At 44.8% G+C, this 11,129-nt stretch overlaps 1 protein-coding gene across 1 annotated transcript; it reads left to right on the top strand.

Moving 5' to 3' along the window:
• Nucleotides 1–466: 466 nt before the first annotated feature.
• On the top strand, nucleotides 467–2,496 carry LOC310733715 (uncharacterized protein; the record flags this gene model as incomplete). Its single annotated transcript, XM_083555123.1, has 2 exons — nucleotides 467–1,656; nucleotides 2,210–2,496. Exons 1-2 carry the CDS (start codon nucleotides 813–815, stop codon nucleotides 2,494–2,496), a joined length of 1,131 nt encoding a protein of 376 aa, XP_083411249.1. The 5' UTR covers nucleotides 467–812.
• Nucleotides 2,497–11,129: the final 8,633 nt, after the last annotated feature.

The raw sequence follows: 11,129 nt of genomic DNA, 5'->3' as shown, positions 1-11,129 counted from the left end.
ATTAAGGACTGTGCACCAGTAGTCATCACACCTAAGTCCTCATTCCGTTCAAAGAAACAACAATACCCATTGAAAAAAGAAGCCTTGGACGGAATTCGACCAGTTTTTCAGGCACTGTTACAGAAGGGCATCATTGTTCCTTGCCCAGACTCGCCCGTCCGAACGCCTCTCTTTCCGGTCAAAAAGATTTGTGACAAGGGCCGCCCAATAGAATGGCGTTTTGTTCAAGATTTACAGGCTGTTAATGACGCTGTACAGGCCCGTGCTCCTAATGTCCCTAATCCATATACTATCCTCTCCCAGGTGCTGGCATCTGCAAAATACTTCACAGTAGTTGATATTTCCAACGCTTTTTTCAGTGTCCCAGTCCATCCAGATTCTCCGTTCTGGTTCGCGTTCAACTTTGAAGGCAAGTCTTACACATTCACTCGCTTGCTTTATTTTCACTCCTGCTGTCCAAGGGTGTGGCACTTTTGCAATATGTGGATGACCTCCTACTCTGTGCCCCAACCCGACAGGAGTGTCTTGATAGCACGATAATTCTTTTGAAATTCTTGGCCGACCAAGGCCACAAAGTCAATCCCTCAAAGGTCACAGTAGCAGCCACTCAGGTTTCATTTCTAGGCTATGTGCTTTCAGCAGAAGGGAAAACACTTTCCACTAAACAAATACAAGCCATCCAACAGGTGCCAAAACCAGTCACAAAAAAACAAATGATGTCTTTTTTGGGAATGACATCCTACTGTCGTACCTTTATTCCAAATTACGCTGAAATGGAAGCTTCACTCACTCAGTGCATTTAAGGTACCCGTATGTCCGCATCTGATAAAGTCACATGGACTCAGGAGGCTAATGATTCGTTTATAGCATTGAAAACCGCTTTGCAATGTACTCCAACTCTTGGCCTACCGAACCCAGATAAACCTTTCACTCAGACAGTTGATGAACGACAGGGCACCATGGTTTCAGTCCTTTTACAGGACCATGGAGGCAAACTGCGCCCAGTGGCATACTTCTCGTCAAAACTGGACGCAGTAGCTCGAGGTCTGCCTCAATGCCTTCGCGCTGTGGCTGCAGCTGAAAAAGCAGTCATGGCTTCAAAGGAATTTGTGGGCTTCGCTCCACTTAAACTGCTTGTTCCTCATGAGGTTTCCATGATATTATTAGAACAAAAAACGTCTCATCTTTCAGCGGCTCGTTGGCTGCGGTATAATTTTGTTCTTTTACAAATGCCAAATCTCACTGTTAAACGATGTACTACTCTTAACCCAGCTACTTTACTCCCTATCGCAGGTGACGGGGACCCGCACTGTTGCGTGGCGGCGCTGGAACAAGTCTGCACTCCACGTCCTGATTTACAGGACACAGAATTGCTGAACAGCGATCTCATATTGTTTGTAGACGGTTCATCCAGCAAAGACGCATTGGGCGTCAATAAAGTAGGGTGTGCCGTAGTAACATTAAATGACATCCTTTTTCAAGAACCACTGCCTTCCTCATACTCTGCACAGGCGGCAGAATTAGTGGCGCTCTCGAAAGCTTGTGCTTTGGCCAAGGGTAAGCGGGTTACCATTTACACAGACTCCTGTTACGCTTTCGGGGTAGTACGTGATTTCGGAGCTTTGTGGAAACACAGGAAATTTATGAAGGCAGACGGTAAGCCAATCTTAAATCATTCTCTAGTAAAAGATTTACTGGATTCGCTTCTCTCACCATCTGAGATTGCAATCTGCAAATACGCAGCGCATACTTCTCACACAGACTACATTTCCACAGGTAACAGGCGTGCTGACTTAGCAGCCAAGGCAGCGGCTCAACTTTCTCTTTCCGTAACCGCACTACACGATTCTGCTGACGATGTTCCTTTTAACTTCTTTGACCTACGTCATGGAAACATCACTGCTCATATCACCCACAGTCTGCAGGGGCTGTGGAAAGAGAAACCCAAACAATAAAACAGAAACTAGCTAAAATATGCGAAGAAACGAATCTTTCATGGCCAAAAGCTCTGCCAATTGTTTTGATGTACATGAGAATGAGAGAAAGAAGAAAGTTGAAATTATCACCTTTCGAAATATTATTTGGAAGGCCTCCACACATGGGCTGGGAACCCAGAGCTGCAATATTGCCTGACTCTACAATGTGTGAACATGATTTTATGTCATATTGTATTGGACTAGATAAGGTGTTATGTTCCATCTCCAAACAGGTGAAAACGGCAGCAGGGAAAGGGGCAGAAGGTCCTTACACCCGATCAAGCCTGGCGACTACGTGGTCATCAAAGATTTCCGCCGACGCCATTGGAATCAGCGACGGTGGCAGGGCCCGTTCCAGTTGTTGCTGATAACACACACTGCAGTGAAAGTAGCAGAGAAGGTACCGTGGATTCTGCAGCACTGCAGAATTGTCCCGGCGCCAACAGAGGAAGACGTATCCCCAGAGGACCAGGACAACCAGGACCTGAACACCTCCAGCAACGGTGGCGTTGCCAAATAGCTCAACACAACAACGTGAGAGATCCTAGGTGGAATAGAGCGGAAACACTCTGTGCCACAGACGCATCTGTCTTGGCGGTAGGTTTCACTCGAGCACAAGGGAAATATCTACATATTGACACAACATCATCTACGGCCTTTGTTCTTGTGGAGACAAGGACTGCTTGTGTTTGAATCTATACAACCAGATTTGTGGGGGCGAATAAACAGGTGGCAATATGCGACTGCTATGTATCCCGGTAATTAGCATAGCTCTTATCTTTTAGGCAAGAGCAAAAGAACTAGCTCTAACAGCAGCAGAAGTGGGAATAACAATAGAATTTGTAGAAGGTTGTTCTGCAACATTTACCTGTGACCCCATAGGGAAAGCAGGACCACAATCTAATACTGAGCAATCTCGTTATGAATGGGGTACCGCTATGTACTTTTGCAAAGACCCTTGTAGTTGGAGCGACGTGTTAGGGGGAAATGCTGTAGCAATAAGGGCAGAAGACATGCAGGTAGTTGGGTTAAAAGAGGCAGATGTAGAGGACAGGGGGGTATGGAGATGGATGATCCGCTGTGGCGACCCCTAATGGGAGAAGCCGAAAGAAAAAGAAGACATGGTGTTGAGTATGGAAAAGAAGCCATGATGGTTTATTAGGCTTATTGACTGCTTGCGCAAGTCAAATCTGGTAGCTCAGAGGGTAAGGTGTAGGTTTACCGATCAGCAAGTCCCCATGTGGTTGTGGGTTCAAGCCCTGGCATCATCAAGGTGATATTTTTATTTGTATTTTTAAAATATAATAGTTTGTCTACTTTGTGACATTAAACTTTAAATCTATTTGTAAATTAAAGAGACCTGTTTAAAAGATTGCTGTATTTCTTTGTATTTTTTGAAAGACTTGTTTGGCCTACTTTTATTGTGAGTTAAATGATGTTGAAGTCTTTAAATGTTAAAAGTTAAAAGTTTAAATGTTTAAATATTTGTTAACGATAATAGTTTGTCTACTTTCAAGTATGGAAACAAAGCCATTTTGGTTCATTAGGCCTATTGACTGCCTGCACAAGTCAGATCTAGTAGCTCAGTAGGTAAGATGCAGGTTTACAGATCAGCAGGTACCCCCATAGCTATGGTTTTAAAACCTGGCATTGCCCAGAAAAGTAGCTATTATTATTTATTAAATATAATAGTTTGTCTGCTGTATGACATCAAACTGTAAATCTATTTGCAGGTCACTACAAGGTTGTGGGTTCAAACCCTGGCACAGCCAAGGCACCAATTTTATTTCTCTTTTGAAATATAATAGTTTGTCTACTTTGTGACATTGAACTGTAAATCTATTTTTAAATTAAATAGACCTGTTTAAAAGATTGCTTTATTTCTTTGTCTTTTTTGAAAGACTTGTTTGGCCTTCTTTTAATGAGTTACATGGTGTTGATGTATGGAATATAAGCCATGTTGGTTCATTAGGCTTATTGACTGCTTGCATAAATAAGATCGAATAGCTTATTGGATAAAACATTGGTTTAATGATCAGCAGGTCCCCACAAGGTTGTGGGTTCGAACCCTGGCTCATACAAGGTATCAATTTTGTTTCTCTTTTGAAATCTAATAGATTGTCTAATTTGTGAAAATAAACTGTAAATCTCTTTGATAATTAAAGAGACCTGTTTAAAAGATTGCTTTATTTCATTGTCTTTTTTGAAAGACTTGTTTGGCTTTCTTTTAATGAGTTACATGGTGTTGAAGTATGGAAAATAAGCCATGTTGGTTCATTATGCTTATTAACTGCTTGCACCAAAGAGACAGAATAGCTCAGTGGATAAGGCATTGGCTTACCCATCAGCAGGTCCCCACAATGTTGTCTTTTTTGAAAGACTTGTTTGGCCTTCTTTTAAGATGAATTACATGGTTTTGAAGTATGGCAAATAAACCATGTTGGTTCAATATGTTTATTGACTGCGTTCACAAAAGGGTGAGAATAGCTCAGGTGGTAAGGCATTGGTTTACCGATCAGCAGGTCCCCTCTGGGTTCAAACCCTGGCACAGCCAAGGCAACTTTTTTATTTCTTTTTTGAAATCTAATAGTTTGTCTACTTTGTGACATTGAACTGTAAATCTATTTGTAACTTCAAGAGACCTGTTTAAAAAATGGCTTTATTTCTTTGTCTTTTTTGAAAGACTTGATTGGCGTTCTTTTAATGAGTTACATGGTTTTGAAGTATGGAAAATGAGCCATGTTGGTTCATTAGGCTTATTGACTGCTTGCACAAATAAGATCGAATAGCTCAGTTGGTAAAGGATTGGTTGACCGAGCAAGAGATCGCCACAAGATTGTGGGTTCACAGCCAAGGCAACATTTTTATTTCTCTTTTGAAATCTAATAGTTTGTCTAATTTGTGAAAATAAACTGTAAATCTCTTTGATAATTAAAGAGATCTGTTTAAAAGATGGCTTTATTTTTTTGTCTTTTTTGAAAGACTTGATTGGCCTTCTTTTAATATGAATTACATGGTTTTGAAGTATGGAAAATAAGCCATGTTGGTTCAATATGCTTATTGACTGTGTTCAGAAAAGGGAGAGAATACTTCAGTGGGTATGGCATTGGTTTACCGATCAGCAGATCACTACAAGGTTATGGGTTCAAACCCTGCCTCAGCCAAGACAACATTTTTATTTCTCTTTTGAAATCTAATAGTTTGTCTACTTTGTGACATTGAACTGTAAATCTATTTTTAAAATAAATAGACCTGTTTAAAAGATTGCTTTATTTCTTTGTCTTTTTTAAAAGACTTGTTTGGCTTTCTTTTAATATGAATGACATTTTGTTGAAGTATTGAAAATAAGCCATGTTGGTTCATTAGGCTTATTGACTGCTTACATAAATAAAATCGGATAGCTCAGTGGTTAAGACATTGGTTTACCGATCAGCAAGGCCCCATAAGGTTGTGGGTTCAAACCCTGGCACAGCCAAGGCAGCATTTTTATTTCTCTTTTGAAATCTAATAGTTTGTCTACTTTGTGACATTGAACTGTAAATCTATTTGTAACTTAAAGAGACCTGTTTAAAAGATTGCTTTATTTCTTTGTCTTTTTTGAAAGACTTGATTGGCCTTCTTTTAATATGAATTACATGGTGTTGAGGTATGGAAAATAAGCCATGTTGGTTCATTAGGCTTATTGACTGGCTGCATAAATAAGATTGAATAGCTCAGTGGGTAAGGCATTGGTTTACCGATCAGCAGGTGCCCACAAGGTTGTGGGTTCAAACCCTGGCTCAGCCAAGGCATCATTTTTATTTATTTTTTGAAATCTAATAGTTTGTCTACTTTGTGACATTGAACTGTAAATCTATTTTTAAATTAAAGAGACCTGTTTAAAAGATTGCTTTATTTCTTTGTCTTTTTAAAAAGACTTGTTTGGCATTCTTTTAATATGAATTAAATGGTGTTGAAGTATGGAAAATAAGCCATGCTGGGTCATTAGGCTTATTGACTGCTTCCACCAACGGGAGAGGATAGCCCAGTGGGTAAGGCATTGGTTAACCGATCAGCAGGTCCCCACAAGGTTCTCGGTTCAAACCCTGGCACAGCCAAGCCAACATTTTAATTTCTCTTTTGAAATCTAATAGTTTGATTACTTTGTGACATTGAACTGTGAATCTGTTTGATAATTGAAGAGACCTGTTTAAAAGATTGCTTTATTTCTTTGTCTTTTTTTGAAAGACTTGTATGGCCTTCTTTTAATGAGTTTCATGGTGTTGAAGTATGGAAAATAAGCCATGTAGGTTCATTATGCTTATTAACTGCTTGTGCCAAATTTAGAGAATAGCCCAGTGGGTAAGGCATTGGTTAACCGATCAGCAGGTCCCCACAAGGTTGTGGGTTCAATCCCTGGCTCAGCCAAGGCATAATTTTTGTTTCTCTTTTGAAATGTAATAGTTTCTCTACTTTGTGACATTAAACTGTAAATCTATTCTTAAATTAAAGAGACCTGTTTAAAAAATGGCTTTATTTCTTTGTCTTTTTTAAAAGACTTGTTTGGCCTTCTTTTAATATGAATTACATTGTGTTAAAGTATGGAAAATAAGCCATGTTGGTTCATTATGCTTATTGACTGCTTGCACAAACTGGATAGAATAGTTTAGTGGGCAAGGCATTGGTTTACCGATCATCAGGTCCCCACAAGGTTCTGGGTTCAGCCACAGCCAAGCCAACATTTTAATTTCTCTTTTGAAATCTAATAGTTCGATTACTTTGTGACATTGAACTGTGAATCTGTTTGATAATTAAAGAGACCTGTTTAAAAGATTGCTTTATTTCTTTGTCTTTTTTGAAAGACTTGTTTGGCCTTCTTTTAATGAGTTACATGGTGTTGAAGTATGGACAATAAGCCATGTTGGTTCATTATGCTTATTAACTGCTTGCACCCAAATGAGAGAATAGCTCAGTGGGTAAGGCATTGGTTTACCGATCAGCAGGTCCCCACAATGTTGTGGGTTCAAACTCTGGCACAGCCAAGCCAACATTTTAATTTCTTTTTTGAAATCTAATAGTTTGTCTACTTTGTGACATTGAACTGTGAATACGTTTGATAATTAAAGAGACCTGTTTAAAAGATTGCTTTATTTCTTTGTCTTTTTTGAAAGACTTGTTTTGCCTTCTTTTAATATGAATTACATGGTTTTGAAGTATGGAAAATAAGCCATGTTGGTTCATTATGCTTATTGACTGCTTGCACAAATGGGAGAGAATAGATCAGTGGGCAAGGCATTGGTTTACCGATCAGCAGGTCCCCACAAGGTTCTGGGTTCAAACCCTGGCACAGCCAAGCCAACATTTTAATTTCGCTTTTGAAATCTAATAGTTTGATTACTTTATGACATTAAACTGTAAATCTTTTCTTAAATTAAAGAGACCTGTTTAAAAGATTGCTTAATTTCTTTGTCTTTTTTAAAAGACTTGTTTGGCCTTCTTTTAATATGAATTACATTGTGTTGAAGTATGGAAAATAAGCCATGGTTTATTAGGCTTATTGACTGCTTCCAACAACAGGACAGGATAGCTCAGTGTGTAAGGCATTGGTTTACAGAGCAGCCGGTCACCACCAGGTTGTTAGTTCAAACCCTGGCACAGCCATGGCATCATTTATGTTTCTCTTTTGAAATTTAATAGTTTGTCTAATTTGTGAAAAGAATTTGTAAATCTCTTTGAAAATTAAAGAGACCTGTTTAAAAGATTGCTTTATTTCTTTGTCTTTTTTGAAAGACTTGTTTTGCCTTCTTTTAAGATGAATTACATGGTTTTGAAGTATGGAAAATAAGCCATGTTGGTTCATTATGCTTATTAACTGCTTGCACCAAAGTGAGAGAATAGCTTAGTGGGTAAGGCATGGGTTTACCGATCAGCAGGTCCCCACAAGGTTCTGGGTTCAAACCCTGGCACAGCCAAGGCAGCATTTTAATTTCTCTTTTGAAATTCAATAGTTTGTTTACTTTGTGACTCTCCTTGAACTGCCACCTTAACGTGGTGGAGGGGTTTGAGTACTCGAATGACCCTAGGAGCTATGTTGTCCGGGGCTATATGCCCCTGGTAGGGTCTCCCAAGGCAAACAGGTCCTGGGCGACGGGTCAGACTAAGAGCGGTTCAAAACCCCTTATGAGAGATACTACATCAGGGACCGTGACGTCGCCCGGTATGGCGCAGCCGGGGCCCCACCCTGGAGCCAGGCCCGGGGTTGGGGCTCGTATGCGAGCGCCTGGTGGCCGGGCCTTCCCCCACAGGGTCCGGCCGGGCTCAGCCCGAAGGAGCGACGTGGGGCCGCCTTCCAGTGGGCTCACCACCTGCAGGAGGGACCGTAAGGGGCCGGTGCTAAGAGGATCGGGCAGCAGTCGAAGGTGGAGGCCTCGACAACCCGATCCCTGGACACGGAAGCTAGCTCTAGGGACGTGGAATGTCACCTCGCTGGCGGGGAAGGAGCCTGAGATTGTGCGTGAGGTTGAGAGGTTCCGACTAGAGATAGTCGGGATCACCTCTACGCACGGCCTGGGCTCTGGAACCACACTCCTCGAGAGAGGATGGACTCTTTACAACTCTGGAGCTGCCCATGGTGAAAGGCGTCGGGCTGGTGTGGGTTTGCTTATAGCCCCCCAGCTCAGCCGCCATGTGTTGGAGTTTACCCCGGTGAACGAGAGGGTCGTTTCCCTGCGCCTACGGGTCGGGGATAGGTCTCTCACTGTCGTGTGTGCCTACGGGCCAAACGGCAGTATAGAGTACCCGGCCTTCTTGGGGTCTCTGGGAGGGGTGCTGGACAGTGCTCCGACTGGGGACTCCGTCGTTCTACTAGGAGACTTCAATGCACACGTGGGCAGCGACAGTGACACCTGGAGGGGCGTGATTGGGAGGAACGGCCCCCCTGATCTGAACCCGAGCGGTGTTCAGTTATTGGACTTCTGTGCTAGTTACAGTTTGTCCATAACGAACACCATGTTCAAGCATAAGGGTGTCCATCAGTACACGTGGCACCAGGACACCCTAGGCCGCAGGTCGATGATCGACTTTTTGGTCGTTTCATCTGACCTGCGGCCGTATGTCTTGGACACTCGGGTAAAGAGAGGGGCGGAGCTGTCAACTGATCACCACCTGGTGGTGAGTTGGATCCGATGGCGGGGGAGGAAGCTGGACAGACTCGGCAGACCCAAGCGTACTGTGAGGGTCTGCTGGGAACGTTTGGCCGAGCCTCCTGTCAGAGAGATCTTCAACTCCCACCTCCGGCAGAGCTTTGACCAGATCCCGAGGGAGGCCGGAGATATTGAGTCCGAGTGGACCATGTTCTCCACCTCCATTGTCGAAGTGGCCGCTCGGAGCTGTGGCAGTAAGGTCTCCGGTGCCTGTCGAGGCGGCAATCCCCGAACCCGGTGGTGGAAACCGGAAGTAAGGGATGCCGTCAAGCTGAAGAAGGAGTCCTACCTGGCCTGGTTGGCTTGTGGGACTCCTGAGGCAGCTGACGGGTACCGGCAGGCCAAGCGAACTGCAGCCCGGGTGGTTATCGAGGCAAAAACCCGGGCCTGGGAGGAGCTCGGTGAGGCCATGGAGAAGGACTATCGGCTGGCCTCGAAGAGATTCTGGCAAACCGTCCGGCGCCTCAGGAGGGGAAAGCAGTGCCCCACCAATGCTGTTTACAGTAGAGGTGGGGAGCTGTTGACCTCAACTGGGGATGTCGTTGGACGGTGGAAGGAATACTTCGAGGATCTCCTCAATCCCGCCGTCACGTCTTCCATTGAGGAAGCAGAGGCTGAGGGCTCAGAGGCGGACTCGTCCATCACCCAAGCTGAAGTCACCGAGGTAGTAAAGAAACTCCTCGGTGGCAGGGCACCGGGGGTGGATGAGATCCGCCCTGAGTACCTCAAGTCTCTGGATGTTGTGGGGCTGTCTTGGCTGACACGCCTCTGCAGCATCGCGTGGCGGTCGGGGACAGTGCCTCTGGAATGGCAGACCGGGGTGGTGGTCCCTCTTTTTAAGAAGGGGGACCGGAGGGTGTGTTCCAACTATAGGGGGATCACACTTCTCAGCCTACCTGGGAAAGTCTATGCCAGGGTACTGGAGAGGAGAATACGGCCGATAGTAGAACCTCGGATTCAGGAGGAACAATGTGGTTTTCGTCCAGGCCGTGGAACACTGGACCAGCTCTATACCCTCTACAGGGTGCTGGAGGGTTCATGGGAGTTTGCCCAACCAGTCCACATGTGCTTTGTGGATTTGGAAAAGGCATTCGACTGTGTCCCTCGCGGCGGCCTGTGGAGGGTGCTCCGGGAGTATGGGGTCGGGGGCCCTTTACTAAGGGCTGTCCGGTCCCTGTATGACCGAAGCAGGAGCTTGGTTCGCATTGCCGGCAGTAAGTCAGACTTGTTCCCGGTGCATGTTGGACTCCGGCAGGGCTGCCCTTTGTCACCGGTTCTGTTCATAATTTTTATGGACAGAATTTCTAGGCGCAGCCAGGGGTCGGAGGGTGTCCGGTTTGGTGACAACACGATTTCGTCTTTGCTCTTTGCAGATGATGTTGTCGTGTTGGCTTCATCAGACCAGGACCTTCAGCATGCACTGGGACGGTTTGCAGCCGAGTGTGAAGCGGCTGGGATGAGAATCAGCACCTCCAAATCCGAGGCCATGGTCCTCAGTCGGAAAAGGGTGGCTTGCCCACTTCAGGTTGGTGGGGAGTTCCTGCCGCAAGTGGAGGAGTTTAGGTATCTTGGGGTTTTGTTCACGAGTGAGGGAAGGGTGGAACGGGAGATTGACAGACGGATCGGTGCAGCTTCTGCAGTAATGCGGTCGATGTACCGGTCTGTCGTGGTGAAGAAGGAGCTGAGCCGCAAGGCGAAACTTTCGATTTACCGGTCAATCTACGTTCCTACTCTCACCTATGGTCATGAGCTCTGGGTCATGACCGAAAGGACAAGATCCCGGATACAGGCGGCCGAAATGTGCTTCCTCCGCAGGGTGGCTGGGCGATCCCTTAGAGATAGGGTGAGAAGCTTAGTCACTCGGGAGGAGCTCGGAGTAGATCCGCTGCTCCTCCACATCGAGAGGGGTCAGCTGAGGTGGCTCGGGCATCTGTTCCGGATGCCTCCTGGACGCCTTCCTGGGAAGGTGTTC

The sequence above is a fragment of the Silurus aristotelis genome, assembly GCF_946808225.1.
Source record: "Silurus aristotelis genome assembly, chromosome: 11".
NCBI classification, from domain to species: Eukaryota; Metazoa; Chordata; class Actinopteri; order Siluriformes; family Siluridae; genus Silurus; species Silurus aristotelis.
Note: the sequence above shows the minus strand (reverse complement) of the source record. Positions and strands in the feature narration are given on the sequence as shown.